The sequence below is a fragment of the Saimiri boliviensis genome, chromosome 1 (genome assembly GCF_048565385.1).
Source record: "Saimiri boliviensis isolate mSaiBol1 chromosome 1, mSaiBol1.pri, whole genome shotgun sequence".
NCBI classification, from domain to species: Eukaryota; Metazoa; Chordata; class Mammalia; order Primates; family Cebidae; genus Saimiri; species Saimiri boliviensis.
Window position 1 is genome coordinate 287,873,443 of NC_133449.1, and position 20,750 is coordinate 287,894,192.

At 37.6% G+C, this 20,750-nt stretch overlaps 1 protein-coding gene across 4 annotated transcripts in view; it reads left to right on the top strand.

Moving 5' to 3' along the window:
* DNAH5 (dynein axonemal heavy chain 5) overlaps nt 1–20,750 on the top strand; it is a 358,938-nt gene that overhangs the window by 280,267 nt on the left and 57,921 nt on the right. For all 4 annotated transcript variants that reach the window (XM_039471819.2, XM_074387173.1, XM_003932490.4 and 1 more), the window contains 4 exons: nt 7,228–7,363; nt 7,970–8,286; nt 9,523–9,678; nt 10,534–10,716. In XM_039471819.2, coding sequence (XP_039327753.2) covers nt 7,228–7,363; nt 7,970–8,286; nt 9,523–9,678; nt 10,534–10,716 — 792 coding nt within the window. The remainder of the gene's footprint in view (nt 1–7,227; nt 7,364–7,969; nt 8,287–9,522; nt 9,679–10,533; nt 10,717–20,750) is intronic.

The window sequence follows — 20,750 nt, forward strand, 5'->3', positions numbered from 1 at the left end:
ACACGGAACTTACGTTTTTTTTCTCTGGTATTCTCAACAGTTATTCCTTTCTCTTCTCCCAAATTGTAATCCCCCAAGGATGCCTGGGCTTCCAGAAAACAAAAGCCAGAAAGGGAGAGGCCTGGCCATTTTCTGATTCGGCTGATGGAATTGGGATTGAAGAATTTAGGGAAAGCAAAACAGTATTAAAAGTATTTTACAAATAAGAAGTTTTTTTCTAATAAACAATGTAGGATCATACTTCCCAGCTTGCACCCTCCCTCATGAGGGAAACAGACAGAGGTGGCCGTAGTTGGGGATGTGCCTCTCTGATGGCCTGTTACTTTTTTTGCCTTAACTCTAGAGGAAGAAAATAGATTAGGACAAAGTGGAATAAATTTCTTGAATTGGAGAAACACTGTATTGTGTTATTACTACAAAAGCAATTCATGTCTTTATAGAAAATACAGGTAACCCCAACAATCCCATTAGTGGATTTATAGCCAAAAGATTATAAATCTTCTGCTATAAAGACACATGCACACAGGTGTTTATTGCAGCACTGTTCACAATAGCAAAGACTTGGACCAACCCAAATGCCCATCAATGTTAGACTGCATAAGGAAAATATGACACATATACACCATGGGATACTATGCAGCCATTAAAAAGGATGAGTTCATGCCCTTTGCAGGGACATGGTTTAAGCTGGAAGCCATCATTCTCAGCAAACTAACACAAGAACAGAAAACCAAATACTGCATGTTCTCACTTATAAGTGGGTGTGGAATGAGAAAACATGGACATAGGGAGGGGAACATCACACACTGGGGCCTGTCAGAGGGTGAGGGCTTAGGGGAGGGAGAGCATTGGAGAAATACCTAATGTAGATGATCTGTTGATGGGTGCAGCAGACTACCATAGCACATGTATACCTATGTAACAAATGTACATGTTCTGCACATGTATCCCAGAACTTAAATGATAATAATTTAAAAAATCCTCACTTAAAACAAAAAGAAAACAAGAAAAAAACAGAATCACAAAGCAAGCGGCCATGCTAGAATTGAAACCCAAACAGCCTAAATTCATGCTCTTAGCTAACACATCTTGTCTCCTAATAAGATTAAAAAATATATGTATAGGTAACCCTGGAGATGAACAATAATCATATTTTGTTTGTTATTATTCATATCATAATATATGTCTTTCACATGTACTTTACACTCAACTGATAATTTGGTAATACCATTTTATAAATTGAATTTTTAACTTAATATATTGTGATCATCTTTCTTGGTCATATATATATATCTTAAATTACTCTTTAAGTTCTGGGATACATGTTCAGAAAGTTCAGGTTTGTTACATAGGTATACACGTGCCATGGTGGTTTGCTGCACCCATCGCCCCATCATCTACATTAGGTATTTCCCCTAATGCTGTCCCTCTCCTAGCCCCTCATCCCCTGATAGGCCCCAATATGTTATGTTTCCCTCCCTGTGTCCATGTGTTATTATTTAACGTCGACTTATGAGTGAGAACATGCAGTGTTGGTTTCTGTGTTAGTTTGCTGAGAATGATGGTTTTCAGCTTCATCCATGTCCCTGCAAAGGACTTGAACTCATCCTTTTTTATGGCTTATAGCATTTCATGGTGTATATGTGCCACATTTTCTTTATTATCAATGGGCTTTGGGTTGGTCTTTGCTGTTGTGAACAGTGCTACAATAAACATACGTGTGCATGTGTCTTTATAGTAGAATGATTTATAATCCTTTGAGTATATACCCAGTAATGGGATTGCTGGGTCAAATGGTATTTCTGGTTCTAGATCCTTGAAGAATTGCCACACTGTCTTCCACAATGGCTGAACTAATTTACAATCCCACCAACAGTGTAAAAGCGTTCCTATTTCTCCACATCCTCTCCAGCATCTGTTGTTTCCTGACCTTTTAGTGATTGCCATTCTAACTGGTGTGAGATGGTATCTCATTGAAGTTTTGTTTTGCATTTCTCTAATGACCAGTGATAATGAGCTTTTTTCCATGTTTGTTGGCTGCATAAATGTCTTCTTTTGAGAAGTGTCTGATGTGGTTGTTTTTTTCTTGTAAATTTCTTTAAGTTCTTTATAGATTCTGGTTTTAGCCCTTTGTCAGAAGGATAGATTGCAAAAATTTTCTCCAATTCTGTAGGTTGCCTATTTACTTTGATGATAGTTTCTTTTGCTGTGCAGAAGCTCTTTAGTTTAATTAGATCCAATTTGTCAATTTTGGCTTTTGTTGCTATTACTTTTGGTGTTTTAGTAATGAAGTCTTTGCCCATGCCTGTGTCCTGAATTATATTGCCTAAATTTTATTCTAGGATTCTTATGGCTTTAGGTCTTATGTTTAAGTCTTTAATCCATCTTGAGGTAATATTTGTATAAGGTGTAAAGAAGGGTCCAGTTTCAGTTTTCTGCACTTGGCCAGCCAGTTTTCTCAACACCATTTATTAAATAGGGAATTCTTGCCCCATTGCTTGTTTTGTCAGGTTTGTCAAAGAACAGATGGTTGTAGATGTATGGAGTTATTTCTGAGACCTCTGTTCTGTTCCATTGGTCTATGTCTCTATTTTGGTACCAGTACCATGCTGCTTTGATTACTGTAGCTTTATATTATAGTTTGAAGTCAGGTAGTGTAATGCTCCAGCTTTGTTCTTTCTGGTTAGTATTGACTTGACTATACAGGCTCTTTTTTGGTTCCACATGAAATTTAAAGTAGTGTTTTCTAATTATATGAAGAAAGTCAATGGTAGCTTGATGGGGATAGCATTGAATCTATAAATTACTTTAGGCAGTATGACCATTTTCACAATATTGATTCTTTTTATCCATGAGCATGGAATGCTTTTCCCTTTGTTTGTGTCCTCTCATATTTCCTTGAGCAGTGGTTTGTAGTTCTCCTTGAAGAGGTTGGTCCTTCACATCTCTCGTAAGTTGTATTCCTAGGTATTTTACTCTTTGTAGTAATTGTGAATGGTAGTTCACTCATGATTTGGCTCTCTGTTTGTCTATTATTGATGTGTAGGAATGCCTGTGATTTTTGCACATTGATTTTGTATGCAGAGACTTAGCTGAAATTGTTTATCAGCTTAAGGAGATTTTGGGCTGAGACAATGAGGTTTTCTAAATATACAATCATGTAATCTGCAAACAGAGACAAATTGACTTCCTTTCTTCCTATTTGAATACCTGTTATTTCTTTTTCTTGCCTAATTGCCCTGGCCAGAACTTCCAACACTATGTTGAATAGGAGTGGTGAGAGAGGGCATCCTTGTCTTGTGCTGGTTTTCAAAGGGAATGTTTTCAGCTTTTGCCCATTCAGTATGATGTTGGCTGTGGATTGGTCATAAATAGCTCTTATTATTTTGAGATATGGTCCACCAATACATAGTTTATTGAGAGTTTTTAGCATGAAGGGGTTTTAAATTTTATCAAAGGCATTTTCTGCATCTATTGAGGTAATCGTGGTTTTTGTCATTGGTTCTGTTTATGTGATGGATTATGTTTATAGATTTCCAGATGTTGAACCAGCCTTTCATCCCAGGGATTAAGCTGACTTGATCATGGTGGATTAGTCTTTTGATGTGCTGCTGGATTCAGTTTGCCTGTATTTTATTAAGGATTTTTGTATCGATGTTCATCAGGGATATTGTCATGAAATTTTCTTTTTTTGTTGTGTCTCTGCCAGGTTTTGGTATCAGGATGATGCTGGCCTCATAAAATTAGTTAGGGAGGAGTCCCTTTTTTTCTGTTGTTTGGAATAGTTTCAGAAGGAATGGTACCAGCTCCTCTTTGTACCTCTCGTAGAATTTGGCTGTGAATTTGTGTGATCCTGGGCTTTCTTTTGGTTGGTAGGCTATTAATTATTGCCTCAACTTCAGAAGTTGTTACTGGTCTACTTAGGGGTTCAACTTCTTCCTGGCTTAGTCTTGGGAGGGTGTATGTGTCCAGGAATTTATCTATTTCTTGTGGATTTTCTAGTTTATTTCCCTAGAGATATTTATAGTATTCTCTGATGGTGGTTTGTATTCCTGTGGGATCAGTGGTGATATCTCCTTTTTCATTTTTATTGTGTCTATTTGATTCTTCTCTCTTTTCTTCTGTATTAGTGTGGCTAGCAGTCTATTTTGTTAATCTTTTCAAAAAACCGGCTCCTGGATTTGCTGATTTTTTTGAAGGATTTTTGATGTCTCTATCTCTTTTAGTTCTGCTGTGATCTTAGTTATTTCTTGTCTTCTGCCAGCTTTGGAATTTGTTTGCTCTTGTGTCTCTAGTTCTTTTAATTTTGGTGTTAGGATGTCGGTTTTAGGTCTTTTCTGCTTTCTCCTGTGGGCATTTAGTGCTATAAATTTCCCTATCTAAATACTGCTTTACCTGATAGTGATGGGGAAAATGGAATCAAGTTAGAAAACACTCTTCAGGATATTATTCAGGAGAACTTCCCCAACCTAGAAAGACAGGCCAACATTCAAATTCAGGAAATACAGAGAGCATCATAAAGATACTCCTTGAGAAGAGCAACCCCAAGACACATAATCATCAGATTCACCAAGATTGAAATGAAGGAAAAAATGTTAAGGGCAGCCAGAGAGAAAGATTGGGTTACCCACAAAGGGAAGCCCACCTCACTAACAGTGGATCTCTTGGCAGAAACCTAGAAGTCATAAGAGAGTGGGGGCCAATATTCAATATTCTTAAAGAATTTTCAACCCAGAATTTCATTTCCAGCCAAATTAAACTTCATAAGTGAAGGAGAAATAAAATCCTTTACAGACAAGCAGATGCTGAGAGATTTTGTTACCACCAGGCCTGCCTTACAAGATTTCCTGAAGGAAAGCACTAAACGTGGAAAGAAACAACCAGTATCAGCCACTGCAAAAGGATACCAAATTGTAAAGACCATTGACTCTACAAAGAAATTGCGTCAACTAACGGGTGAAACAACCAGCTAGCATCATAATGACAGGATTAAATTCACACATAACAGTATTAGCCTGAAATGTGAATGGGCTAAATGCCCCAATTAAAAGACACAGACAGGCAAATTGGATAGAGTCAAGACCCATCAGTGTGCTGTGTTCAGGAGACCCATCTCATGTGCAAAGACACACATAGGCTCAAAATAAGGGGATGGAAGAATGTTTACCAAGCAAATGGAAAGCAAACAGTAGCAGGGGTTGCAATCCTAGTCTGATCAAACAGACTTTAAACCAACAGAGATCAAAAAAGACAAAGAAGGGCATTACAAAATGGTAAAGGGATCAATGCAACAAGAAGAGCTAACTATCCTAAATATATATATATATATATATATATATGTACCCAATAAAGGAGCACCCAGATTCATAAAGCAAATTCTTAGAGACCTATCAAGAGACTTAGACTCCCACACAAAAATAATGGGAAACTTTAAAACCCACTGCTAATATTAGACAGATCAATGAGACAGAAAATTAGCAAGGATATTCAAGACTTGAACTCAGCCCAGGACCAAGCTGACCTAAGCGACATGTACAGAACTCTCCACCCCAAATCAACAGAATATAAATTCCTCTCAGCACCACATTGCACGTATTCTAAAATTGACCACATAATTGGAAGTAAAACACTGAGCAAATGTAAAAGAATGGAAATCATAACAGTCTCTCAGACCACAGTACAGTCAAATTAGATCTCAGCATTAAGAAAGTCACTCAAAACCGTACAACTATGTGGAAACTGAGTAACCTGCTCCTGAAAGACTGCTGTGTAAATACCAAAATTAAGGCAGAAATAAATAAGTTTTTTGAAACCAACGAGAACAAAGATAGAATATATCAGAATCTCTTGGACACATCTAAAATCTTTTTATGAGATTTTATTGGTGGCTTCGATGTATTCTTATTCATGGATACACTATAATTTATTTAAAGAATCCTCCATTGTTAGACATTTAGCATGTATATATATATTTGACCATGTAGTGACTTGTCATGTAGCTAAACCTTTATCCATACCCATTTTATTTTGTAAGTTTAGATTTTTACAAGTAGAATAAGCAATTGTTGCTTAAACACCAAGAAATGGAGCCATATGTTTTTTGCTTTTTGTGTTTTTTTTGAGACACAGTCATACTCTGTTGCCCAGGCTGGAGTTCCGTAGCACCATCTTGGCTCAGTGCAACCTTGATCTCTTAGTTCAAGCGCTTCTTCTGCCTCAGCCTCCTAAGTGGAATAGCAGGTGCCCACCACCATGCCTGGCTAAATTTTGTATTTCTAGTACAGATGGGGTTTCACCGTGTAGCTCAGGCTGGTTTCAAACTCCTGACCTCAAATGATCTGCCCACCTCGGCCTCCCAAAGTGCTGGGATTACAGGTGTGAGCCATCACAGCCATTTTATTTTGAGGAACTAAGCATGAGTTTCTACAGTATGTGGAAGTCTGGGTTAAAGGCCTTTCCTTGTCAAAAGGAACAGCAGGAAGGGATCTGCCAACACAGGTGTGGCTAAAATTTGTTCAGGAGCCTCAGAGCACCATGATTTTCAGATAATCTAAGGCAGGCGTCTCCAAACTTTTTACACAGCGGGCCAGTTCACTGTCCCTCAGAGCGCTGGAGGGCCACCACATACTGTGCTCCTCTCACTGACCACCAATGAAAGAGGTGCCCCTTCCTGAAGTGCGGCAGGGGGCCGGATAAATGGCCTCAGGGGGCCACATGCGGCCCACGGGCCGTAGTTTGGGGACGCCTGATCTAAGGTTTCACCTAAAGTAAAAGGAAGCATAGAGTTAGATAAAGCAATAATGATACAGAACTTTAACATGAGAGAGATTCCTAATATCAAGGAAGGATATGGATTTCTTTATATTTTTGGTGCTGTATTATGTTAGCATGTATGCTCATATGCTATTTCCACTTTTCTTTTTGAGGAATTCATAAATAATGCATATTTCTACCATGTCTCTATTATTAACATCTGACCACTTGGCTTATGGCACCAACTGGAGGAATCCAGCTAAGGTCCATGGACAGGGGCCAAGAGAGAAGACAGGGCAAAAGAGAGAGGGGTGGGCTGACGGACATGTGGAAACGGAATCTCATGCTTCCTGTGAAGTCATGGCTTATATGTCTCTGAAGGCAGATAATATGTCATGTTCTACAGTTACGTTTTTGAGCCAGAGGCTGTATTTATTTCCGTAAACGTTTTCTTGTCATTATGGCCTATGTTAGACCTTGCTTGAAGATGCAGAGAGATGCAGACAAAAGATGCAGACAGCTTCCACGCTCATCAGTGGCTTAGCTGGTGAGAAAGAAAGATGGACGCAGCAAAGTCAAGAGTTTGCCGCACAAACTAAAAGGCTTGTAGGTATGTACATTTCTTTATTGATGAGATTGTGTGTTGACAGTGATAGGGAATTAGAAAGCTTATAATTTAATAAAAATAAAAAACCACTTGGTTATTTCAAATTCCTATGTGTGTGTGTGTGTGTGTGTGTGTGTGTGTGTGTGTGTGTGTGTGTTTCTCCAGCCATTTCAGAGAAAGGGATATTGGTCTGACATCTATGCTGTCCTTATTAGATGTGTTAACTACATTTATGCTTTTTATTATCAAGTCACTTTAGAATTCTGTGAGTGCATGGGCATATTGATCAAGGTCACATTTAATGAAGGCTCTGTCTTATGAGGTTTTGATTCTCTTAAACTTAGAGGTCATTTTCTCACTTCTAATGTGAGCAAAAATAATCCAGTGTTTGACTGCTAGCTGATATCACTTGGTAGGTCACTTGGACCTTATTGACCAATAAACCAGACTACTGCTTATTCACCGGCACAACCACATGTGTTTCCAGTTTGATTTGTGGAATTTAGTTTGAAAGAATTATTGTCTTTTTAATTTTTTTCATTTTTAATATGCTGTACTATTACAAGGATGAATCTAAAGTATTTCAGTGGTGTTTGTTTTCTGTTTTAGGGGATGTTCTATTAGCTACAGCTTTTCTGTCTTATTCTGGTCCATTTAACCAAGAGTTTCGTGATATTCTGTTAAATGACTGGCAGAAGGAAATGAAAGCCCGGAAAATTCCGTTTGGAAAGAACCTAAATCTCAATGAGATGTTGATTGATGCTCCTACTATTAGTGAGTGGAACCTCCAAGGTCTGCCAAATGATGACCTGTCCATTCAAAATGGGATTATTGTCACCAAGGCATCTCGCTACCCTTTGTTAATTGATCCACAGACCCAAGGCAAGATCTGGATTAAAAATAAAGAAAGCCGAAATGAACTCCAGGTAATTTGTGTTTGACTATGTTTATATTACTGGTTAAGTTTTATTGCCTCAAACCAACAAGAGTAGAGAAGTATTTGAAAACGTTAGATTTTTTTTTTTTTAATGGAGTCTCACTCTTGCCCAGGCTGGAGTGCAGTGGCACAATCTCAGCTCACTGCAACCTCTGCCTTCCCAGGTTCAATTGATTATCCTGCCTCAGACTCCTGAGTAGCTGCAACTACAGGTGTGTGCCACCACACCCAGCTAATTTTTTGCATTTTTAGTAGAGACAGGGTTTCACTGTGTTAGCCAGGATGGTCTCAATCTCCTGACCTTGAGATCTGCCTGCCTCGGCCTCCCAAAGTGCTGGGATTATAGGCGTGAGCCACCATGCCCGGCTGAGATGTTTTTGTAATCGTAGGTAGAGCAGTAGCAAATGCAAGCTTCAATCTAATATAAAGATCTTTTCTAAAACTTTCATTATTTGCATTTGTGTTGATCTCTACCAATGCCATCTTTCAATGGTTTCAGACTATTACGTCAAGGTCCAGGGCTCTCTTTGATAATCAGAGAATGGCAGAGCTGTATCACACAAATTGTGCAGCACTTTGGGTGAATACTTCCTAATTATTACATTATTATTTGTCACAAAAGTGGTAGTGGTGAAGAAAAAACATTTCCACACAAGGCCATTACATACTTCCCAATAAAACCAAGCGATGGTTTGCTAAAAAGCAATGGAAACAGTTTAAGCTTCTTTACACTTTCACCAAGTATGCATTTCCAAGTCGAGGATCTCTAAAAACTTCTGTACAAGTTGAAAGCCCTTTATCAAACTAAATACTTGGGATTAGAAGTGTGTCAGATTTTAGATTTTTTTTAGATTTTGGAATATTTGCATATACGTAATGAGATAACATGAGGATGGAACCCACTTCAGAACATGAAATTCATTTATGTTTCATGTACACCTTATTCATATATGTGAAGGTAATTTTATGTAACATTTAAAATAATTTTATGCATGAAACAAAGTTTGTATACATTCAGCCATCAGAAAGCATAGGGATCAGGTGTGGAATTTTCCACTGTGGCTCATGTGGACTCTCAGAAAGTTTTGTGTTTTGGAACATTTTGGATGCTCAATTTTATTTGCCTCATGCAGTAGAATGCTTTAGCTTCATTTGAAAACAGTTATCCCTGTGCGTTGTTTCATGTTAATGTCTGTCAATAGCAACCTTGTGATCCTGTTCCTAGATCACATCTTTAAATCACAAATACTTTAGAAACCACCTGGAGGACAGCCTTTCTCTTGGAAGGCCCTTGCTTATCGAAGATGTTGGAGAGGAACTAGATCCAGCACTTGATAATATTTTGGAAAGAAACTTCATTAAAACTGGGTCCACCTTTAAGGTAGGTTAAACCTGTGAATAACAACGTGCAGAATACTTCCATGAGGCCAAGGCAATGTGACACTGATAGGATCCTCTCAGTTGGCAACAGCTTAAATTTGAGTCAGTGGGAAAGGTTTGTTTTTCTCTTCTATGCTTCTTGACTTTGGATTAAAATATCCTTTTAGGAATATCGATTTCACTTTTGTAATGTGAAAGAGGTCTGACTGTGTCTTGATGCTTACAGCTTTGAAGCTTCTCCATGCCCCTTTCCCCTTCTGTCCCACCCACATCTGGGCAAGCTGATAAAACCTGGGTGCCCCCTCCTTGGGCACAGGTTGATAATTCACACAATGCAATCCCCTGTCCACATCTATGTATGGGATCCCTCACCCCAGCTCTACCCACAAAATACCATAAAGCCCTAGAATAGCTGTGCCTCTCTGCTCTCTCAAGCTGGTTTTTGGGACCTGCTTGGGAACTTACTCTGACCTCTCCCAAAATCTATGTGAGTAATAAGCCTTTTTATCCTCTTTTGCTACATGTGTGGCATCATCAGTCTCAGCCTCTGAACTAAATATTGGGTAAAAGATCCATCTATCTCCTGCAATGTGTCCACAGCAATTTTGGTGTTAAATTCTATATTCAGTCAATTATATATATGTGTATATATATATGTTTCTTCCTTCCATCGTTCTGTTTCCTTCCTTTCATCCTACTTGTCTGAAGCTGTGCAGATGCCTCATGACCATTTCTTTTTTAGTATACGAATGATCTCAAATTACGTAATTGTTTAAAACAATACTTGATCTGATACAAAAAAGACACAGTAAGGTATATCTCTATTTTATTACTTAAATTTTGTTTTATAAAAAAGGTGAAAATTGGTGACAAGGAAGTAGATGTGATGGATGGCTTTAGACTCTACATTACCACCAAACTGCCTAACCCAGCCTACACCCCTGAGATAAGTGCTCGTACGTCCATCATTGACTTCACTGTCACCATGAAAGGTCTAGAAGATCAGTTACTGGGGAGGGTCATTCTCACAGAGAAGCAGGTGAGTAAAGTGTGGCTCCTTTCCCTTCTGTCTTGCTTTATGTCATATTTCATTGGCAAAAATAAGATAATAGCAGTTGTAATAGAACTGTTTTTCTCCTTTTATTCCCTGTGTTTTTTTCCCATTAATCTCCAAGTGTCTTCTTTTTTTCCTAAAGGAAATTATTAACCAATCATCTACCCATATGTTTCACATATGTCTCATAAGTTATATATGTCATCAATTGCCTTTATACAGACTGATGATGAAACTAGAAGGAATCAGTCTCATCTTCAGCATCATTGTTTTGGTCCTAAATTGCTTTATTTTTCTGAAAAGTGTGTTTTATTATGAATTCTACTCACCTGTTGACTTCTAATTTTCTAGTACATGTCTAGGTTTTTCTTTCATTTGATTTATTATTATGCCTTTAGAATACAAAGTTAAAACTTTGTACTCATAACAAACAACATTGTTAGTTCTCATTTGTGGCCTAAGAGAGCTCTACAGTATGTCCTGACCGGGTCTGATGTGAGAAGACAGAAGTGTGTGACACCTGAGTTTCACTCTGTAACTTCTGAAGGCTACTGACTTAACAATGCTAGTGAAATGTCACTCCATGTCTGCCTTCTTTCCTTCTGTTTTATGGGATAACTTAATGCTCAGTGAAAAATGGCCACGCATTTGTAAACTTCCTTCTTTTGAGTGAGCATTTCCTCCAGGGAGTATGTGAGGCTTCAGCAAAGAAATGTGGAAGATTTTAATGGAACGGTTATGGTAAAACTGCACTCTCTCTTAAGGTTGCTGTTGATGTGCTCCTGGGTTCAATCATAACGAAGAGTTGAGTTAACTTGATGGCACCTTCTTTGCCGACCTGAAGATTTATTTACTTTAATATAGTCAGCATAGTTTTTGGGTCTGTCCTTCCCCTTTTCTGTACCTTTTCTGTGTGTTGGATGGTGCTTGCCCTTCTGAGCCCTACCACACGTCTCTTTCTTCCCCACTTCTCCTCTTCTCTCTCCCTTCCTCTTTTTCTGAACATTCTTTTTAATTTATAGCATGTGAAGCACAGAGTCATAAAGTTAGGAGTTGCATTAGGAACATTTAATCCAGCTTCATAAATTCACATGGTTGGGTGATCTCAGAAAGGCAGATTCTGATTCTGATTCCTGCCCCTGAGTTGCCACTGTGGTCATGACAGCCTTCAAAATATGTACTTGCTTAGCTTTTGAGTCCTGAGTTAAATCTCAATAGAGGTGGTTGAGGAAATTTAGCATTGTCATATAATTACTTCAGTCAGGACTGGGATTCTTATTATGCCTTTAGAATACAAAGTTAAAACTTTGTACTCACAACAAACAACATTGTTAGTTCTCATTTGTGATCTAAGAGAGCTCTACAGTATGTCCTGACCGGGTCTGATGTAAGAAGACAGAAGTTTGTGACACCTGAGTTTCACCCTGTAACTTCTGAAGGCTACTGACTTAACAATGCTGGTGAAATGTCACTCCATGTCTGCCTTCTTTCCTTCTGTTTTATGGGATAACTTAATGCTCAAGCATGTGACCTTGAGCAAGTGGGAGTTCCTGAGGGTCTTTTGGGGCACCTCCGTCACTGGTATTTGAGACTCTCCTTCCACCTGCAGCCTTGGCTTCATGGAGAGAAGGGGCCCTGATGGCAGTTTGAATAATATTCTTGTCCTTGGTTTTCTTATATTCAACGGAGATGAATGCAGGCTCCTTGGAACAAATAATTTGACCTGACAGACTGGGAGTGCAGTGAAACACAGCAACAGCAATAGCAACAACAAAAACAAAAATAAACCCATCACTGAGCCTTAATTGTTGTAGCAGAGGTTGAAGATGAAATAAGGAGCTTGTTAAGCTCATTTGAAAATACTTGGAGTAGCCTTGAAAAGCCAGTATGGATGCAGGACCAGGCTTTCTCTTACTTCTCAGGAAAACTGAGTGCCTTGAGAAAATTACTCCTTTAATATCATCTCATTATCAGAATCTGTTCCAAAATGATTAGCCAGAAGAATGTGACATTCATTTTTTTTTCATAATAACAGACACTCATTTTCTTTTATAATGCGAACCACATTATAGCACCTAACCTTTATTTATTTTGTTCCCAAAGTGAGGTCTTGTGATAGAAGAAGCGAGCTGCTGGACTTAATTTTGATGGATTTTCAGTAGCATGCTTATTCAAAGAGGCTTTTACTCTTGCAGCTTCTTCACTTCCCAGCATATTCCTCAATGTGCTGTCATTGCTGGATCTTCTCAATCTGGGTGGTACAAATGGGTCTGAGTTGATGCCTGGTGCTTTTGGGTCATTTCCTACAGTCTAGTTACTCAATTGAAAAGAGCCTTATGTCTGTGCCTTATGAGCACAGATATATATCAGTGTTTTAAAGTCCAAATTATTCCTTTGGCTTCAGTGACAATGCAGTCACTCAAGTGACTTGACTATAATCACTTCTTGGGTGATTATGAATATAAAATACCAATTTGAAATATTGATTTAAGGAGGGCTGTTGATGCTAGTAGGATTACACATAGGAAGGGTTAGGATATGCCACACAACAGGAAGTTGATGTCGGAAACCATCTGAGAAATGTGGAGCTGAAACAAAGGCTGAGTCTCTTCAATGGGGATCAGTCATGACTTCATAGGTTTGTTGATTCTTCTTGTGAAAGGAGGCTCTGAACCATGATTGATCATGCAAGGAAAAGACAAATCTTTGACTCCAAAAATTCATCAGCTGTTCTATGTCCTGGGGATACAGGGGCAGTGGGGGACCTTATTATCACTCATTATCTGTCATGAATGCTTAGTTACTCACCTGCTAGACCTTCAGGTTTGTTTGCTTCAGAAACACATGGAAACCTTGGAGTATATGAAATAAACAAAGCATGATTTTTAAACAGAGTTTGTATTTTCTGTGTGCTTCAAGACAGTCATTTTAAATGCATGTGCTGTTCATATTCAAATCAAGGCAATATCCAGTTGTTTATCTGATGTACCTGTGAGTAGATTTGGACATTCTGCTGTTATTACCAGAAGGTGATGTATCTAGACCATTTTAAAACCAGTAGGCCCCCAACCACTTTCCTTTATAGAGACCAAATCTCTTAGGCTCACTCTCACTTTGATAATAGGAAATAAGATAGAAACTTAAAAAAAATCTATGTTCTATTGCGAGAAAAATGCCAGTTTTGATCAACAGCTCCTACTGGTCACACAATACAAGGCCCCAGGGATCACCATTGTTCAGAATTCTGGATGAGCAACCAGGTATGTGATTTCCTTTTGAGGTGCAAGTGCCTGAACTTGGTGAAATTGACGTGGGAAGTAATTTAAGAAGGACGTTAAACAGACATCATTAACACCAGCTCACTGGTGGTGGAGGAAAAAGAAATCTTTTTCTGAGTTCTCTTGTTTAATCTTTCTATTTTAATTACTCACAAAAAAGTACAAAAAAGAAATAATATTTAGTAATGGAGCTTGAATGATACCTTTAAAAATGAAAACTCTGGCTGCCATTTTTCTTTTACTGATTTCAAAAATTTGGATATAAATGCAGTTTATGTATAAAGATTAGTTTTCATTTGCTTTTTTGTTAAGCTACTTAAAAAATCATTTAATTAACAAATGCTATGTACATGAAATTTTATCAAATCACCCTATACAAGTAAATTTTTATTTTATTTTTGATTAACAAATAGTAATTATACATGTTTATGGGGTACATAATGACGTTTCCAAATTATAATGTATAGTGATCAGATTGGGATAATTAGCATATCTGTCATCTCAAGCATTTATCATTTCTCTATGTTGGGAACATGCAATATTCTCATCTGAACTATTTGAAATTATATAATATATTATTGTTAAGTACAGTCATCTTACAATGCTATAAAACACTATAAATAATTCATCCTATCTAGATGTAATTTTGTATCTTAACAAATCTCTCCCTCACTCACCCCTCGCCCTACACTTTCCAGCCTCTAATATCCTCTGTTCTACTTTTCACTTCTATGAGATCAACATTTTTTTTTTAGCTTATGCATATGAGTGAGGATATGTAGTGTTTGACATTCTCATCCTAGCTTATTTTGCTTAATATAATGACCTCCAGTTCCATCCATGGTTCTGTGAATGACAGAATTTTATTCTTTTTTTATTGCTGAATAGTATTCCATTGTGTATGTATACCACGTTTTCTTCATCCATTCATCTGTTGTTAGGCACCTAGGTTAATTTCATATCTTGTCAATTGTGAATAGTACTATAGTAAACATGGGGGTGCACACATGTCTCTGATATACTGATTTCCTTTCCTTTGAGTAAATGCCCAGTAGTGGGATTGATGTATCATATGGTAGTTCTATTTGTTTCAAAGTGTGTATCCGTGTGTGTAGTTTTTTGAGGAACTTCCATACTGTTCTTCATAGTGGTTGTATTAGTTTACATTCCCACCCACAGTGTTTAACAGTTCCCTTTCCTCTTCATCCTCACAGCATTTGTTATTTTTTGACTTTTTGATAGTAACCAGCCCAGCCGGGTGAGATGATATGTCATTGTGGTTTTAATTTGCATCTCCCTGATGATTAGTAATGTTGAGAATTTTTTCATACATTATTTGGGCATTTTTGTCTTCTTTTGGAACATATTTGTTCAGATAATTTACCTATTTTTTAATCAAAAAAATTTTTTTCTTTTGAGATGTTTGAGTTCCTTGTATGTTCCAGATATTAATCCCCTTCTGGATAAATAGTTTGTAACTATTTGCTTCCATTTTGTAGTTATCTTTTCACTCTGTTGATTGTTTCCTCTGTTGTTCAGACGCTTTTTGATATAGCCCCATTTGTTTATTTTGGATTTTGTTGCCTGTGCTTTTGGGGTTTTATTCATAGAATCTTTTCCCAGACCAATGTCCTGAAGCATTTCCTTTATGTTTTCTTCTAATAGTTTTATAGTGTCAGGTCTTATTTTTAAACTTTGATCTATTTTGTATTTTTAAAATTCCCTATGGAATATGTTTCAAAAAATAAGCATATCAGTTTATATAAGAATTTTACATTGTAGCTTTAGAATTTATATAGACTACTTAGCAGAAATCTTTCTTTTTTATCTATCTATCTTATCTATCTGCCTGCTGAGAGATAATCCCTTTGGTGGGAAAAAGACTTATCAATAAAATTATTTTGATTAATTTTACCCTATCATGTTAATCTGAAAAAGTCTTATCTTCTTACGAATTGGTGGAATGATAGTAATTTAATACAAATATGTTTAAATCAGCCATGTAAATGAAAATATGCCAATCACCATATCCCTAAGAAGGTTTCCAATCTTTTAATTTTGAATGAAAAGCAAGCAACAATTGTTCTATTTTTTTCTCAGATAACCTTTCTTTTGCCAATAATTTTCTAGTCCCCAAGTATTTGGCTACTTGCTTCTAGTTAATATACAGATTGCTTTTGGGATTCCAAATAGTTACTTTAAATTATACTATTTACTTAGTTTATTTTATTTTCATCAGTTTCAAACTTTGGAGAAATGTGCTTCTTAGTTTTATTTTAATCCTTTGGGAATATAGGCAATTACCTTAATTGTTAACAATGATATTAAATTGACCACAGCCACCTCAATAATGTCCAGTCTTTTTAGTTACTATTTCTTTTTATCAGAAATGGAATTATTTGCCACTCATTGTATACATCATTACTAACAGTGTTTATGTTATTAATATTTGCTTCATAAGCAACATGGAGGTCCGATTTTAACCTCAATTCCATAGTTGTCAAGTAGAAATAAGATTAGGAATGTAGGCTGTGACAGGTTTTGCCAACTATATTGAGAATTTTGGACCTTTCAAAGTAGGAAAAGGAGATCTCCTAAGTGACTATGAGCAGAAAAGGTCATCAGGAAGACCAGTTTTGGTAGAGTAGTCGATGAATGACAAGTAAATTCTCAAGTAGGGCAGTGGCTATGTGGTTGAAAAAATGGGCAAAGATAAAGGTTTTTGTGTAGGAAGGGTTGATAAGACTTGGCGCTGCTTTTGAATTTGATAGTACTTGTTCTCATTCCCAGTTGACACGAAAGCATTTATCCTTAGCCACTTAAGTTCTCCTTTCTTATCCCTTTTCAGCTTCTTTATTATATAATTTTATGATGATATGTGAAAATCAAAAGTATCATTTATCATTTACTTTGTGACACATTTCAACTTGATTATTCAGACTACTTATTTTTGTAATAAGCATTATCATGCTTCTGAAAATTTGGCCAGAAATGAATCAAGGGAGAAGATGGAAGGGAAGAGACATTTTGAACAGTTACCATAATCCAGTCACTATCTTAACTGCATTACTGGTCATATCCTCACCATCATCCTATGAGCGGTTTCTACATACATTTTGTGGATGAAAATATTGAGGCTTGCAGAATTTTAAAACATGGCAAATGTCATGTAGCAGATGGGTTTTTAGAGCTATGATTCAAATGTATGTCTCCCTGATGTCAAAACCATCACTCTTTCTACCGCTTTACATTTCTTCCCTTAGCTGTCTTCAGGTGAAGACCTTTAAATGCTCACCTTTAGGAGCTCAGAAATGATAGTGATAGTGTGTGAAACATAAATATGGCAATAAAAATTGTTTGAATTTTCATTATCACTTTTATTTCCAAGTATAACCATAATGCGAGAGGGCTTTTATTATAACTGCTTATGGAAATGAATTTTATAGCAGCAATTAAGTGCCACTTGTTTGTACTAATTTCTACATTTTCTGAAATTTGAAATTCTCATCTAGTGAATCAATGAATTGAAATAACCACTAAGGGAGCTTTCATATGTAACCAGATAACAGAGGGAAACAAAGCTGATAAGAGCGATTTTTGCTTAAGTTGCTACATCTTAGAGAATAAGAATTGAGATGAATTCTGAACTTTTGTTTGGCTTAAAGAGGGAATTCTTCCTTTCCTAGAATGTCCCCAGACCTGATTCACTGTGCTCTGAGGGCGAGTTGAGAGTCTGGTGGGGTTCTACCCCCTATACCCATTCAATCAATGGTGATTAACTGGCTGAAACAGGAAGCTGTGGCCAGTAGTCTTTGCTGTTGGCCTTCATGCAATTTTGTCTACACGTCATTTTTTTTTTTAACATCATAGTTTTCAGAGAGAGCATTTCCACATCTGTATTTCTGGCACAAAGACTAGATTCTCCAGTTCACTGTGTGCTTCAATTTATCAATTTGAAAACAGATGCAAATGTAATTGTTCAATCTGCACTATAATTGAGTGCCTACTACGTACCAGGCTTTATTTCAATAATTGGGGAATTTATCAATGAACAAAATAGACTAAAAACCCAAACTATCCCTGGAGCATAATATATAAAGAAGTTATGTATTATGTTAGAAGATGGTAAATGCCATACGAAGTACAGACATTGGTGAGCGGGAGAGCTGGGGAGTCAGGTGGGCTAGCATTTTAAAGAGGGTGATGACAGTGGGCCTCACTGAGAATGTAACATTTGAGGAAGAGAGTGAGTTATTTGGAAGAAGAACAGAAGTGACAGAGCAGCAGCCAATGCAGAGGCCCTGAGGCAAGAGAGTTCTTTGTGTGTTTAAGACAGTGAGTCTCAAAGTATGTTTCTTGGAATATCAGCATCACATCGCATGGGATTAGAAGTGCAAATTCCCAGATGCTGTTCCAGGCCTACAGCACAAGCCTTGCAGATGATTCTAATGCACTGAAGTTTGAAAAACACTGATGCAGGAAATAGCAAATGTGGTTGCGACAAAATAAAAAGGGGAGAAAAGTAGGAAATGAGGTCCCAGCAGTAATGAAGGAGGGGGCAGCGTGGGAGAGCTTATAGGCTTTGGTAAGTCTTTACCTTTCATTCTGAGTGGAAAGATTGGCCATTGGAAGGTTTTGAGAGAGAAAGTATGTTTTAGTAGTGTCATTTTGACTGCTGGGCTGGGCGTAGACTGGGGGGTAAAGCTGGGGATAGGGAGACCTATTTCGATCTCCTAATTTAGGGGAGAGGTGATGATAGTTTAAACCAGGGTGCTGTGAGGGGAAGGAGTGAGAAATGATTAGATTCTGAATCTAAGTTTGAAGTGGAGAAGAGAGGATTTGCCAATGAATTTGTTGTTGAATTTGAGAAAAAGAAAGTGACCAAGCAGGGTGCAACAGTTTTGGCCGGAGCCTTTGGAAGAATAATGTTGCCATTTGCTGGACTATGGAAGGCTGAGGTTGAGCAGGTTTGAAGGGAGGATCAGGCATTTAGTTTTGCTGATGGTGCTAAGTAGGAGACATCTCTTAGATGTCCAAGTGGAGACACTGAAAGGAGGTATGATCTGAAGCTGAGATACAAACTTGGGAGTTACCAGCATAGCAATAGTGTTTAAAAAAGATGTAATTTCTGGAGTAGTATGTGAATAAGTTTCCCATAAGCATAAACTAAGTACTAAAAATGAATAATTGTGAGAACCACTAAAGGGAGGTACTTGTGTAATGGTTAACAATGACGGTTGGGGCTAGGTCTGGCCTCTCCTTTCCCTCAATGTTTGTATACATACGGGATCATAACAAAGATAGATTGTGTAATTAATTAGTGGGCAGTCCATTATGTTTTATATGGTTTCTTATGATTCATCACTGCATTACTTTAGATTTCTGGCTCTCTCAATAGGGAGTAGAATCTACAAAACCTACTGTATTAGTCTGTTCTCTCACTACTGTGAAGAAATATCTGAGACTGTGTAGTTTATAAAGGAAAGAGGTTTTATTGACTCACAGTTCTGTACTGCTGGGGAGGCCTCAGGAAACTTACAATCATGGCAGAAGGCAAAGGAGAAGCAGGTACCTTCTTCACGGGGTGGAAGGACAGCGTGGGTGCAAGCAGGGGAAATGTCAGTTAGAAACCGCAAGATCTTGTGAGAACTGTCACTGTTATGAGAACAGCATGGGGAACTGCCCCCATGACCCAATTGCCTCGACCTGGTCCCAGCCTTGAAACATGGGGATTATGGGGATTAGAGTTCAAGGTGAGATTTGAGTGGGGACACAGAACCAAACCATATCATCTACTGAGTCATATCCAGACTACCCAGTTGAGAATGTACGTTTCTGAAGCTGGTCTAGAGATTAGATTAGAGCTTGGTACCATATTTGCTTTCCTGTGATTTTGCTGTTTGTCACCTGCATTTAACCCTAGTTTCTCCATATGTTGCTTATAATGAATTGTACATTGTAAATGCAGTTAAACATAGGTAAATTGTCAATGGGCTCTAAATCCAGGAGGCTTTTCAAATAAACTCTCTAATACATAAATTTCATTTTTAATTTGTAAATATCATTTATTCATTGTTCTTTCCATTTTGATTCTTTTCTTTAGCTTCACAGATAGGGTCTCTCATAAAGCAAGTTGATATCTAGTACAATTTGACTTGGTTCCAGAAGCATATTTTCTCTTTTGTCCCACTGCCTTTGGGTTTCCTCTTCCTGTGGCTTGCTCAGTGTCAGGCGTTATTTCTCCTTCTTCCATCCTTGCCACCAGCTCCATCTTTTCCTCCCTTCTCTTCCTCTGTCTCTCCCTCTCCAAGCTGCCAAGAGGAAGAAATGGACAATAAGGAGAATACTCTTCAAGGCTTCACTCTTTCGACTGTCTACAAAGCTCCCTCAGAAAAGATGCAGAACTTCCCTGCTCTTGGAGAGAACAGCAGACCGAGAAGACTTTTCAGTTTAAACATGCTTGTGGTTGCAGCTTATGTTGCTTGCCTGAGATTTCAGAAAGTAGCTTTTCACAGACTTGGATACTATTTCAATTAGCAAGTTTGAAATAACCACATTTAAACAATAACGGAACTCTCTCAAGCAAGTAGAGAGAAGTAAATCTATTTAATCAGAGATATATATATCTTTGTCTTCAAATATATTTCCCCTTCAAAAGAAGATTATATGTATAATATTAAATATAACCACAACAATCACTTGAAACTGATTTGAGTTTAGAAAATAACTGGCCGATTAAAA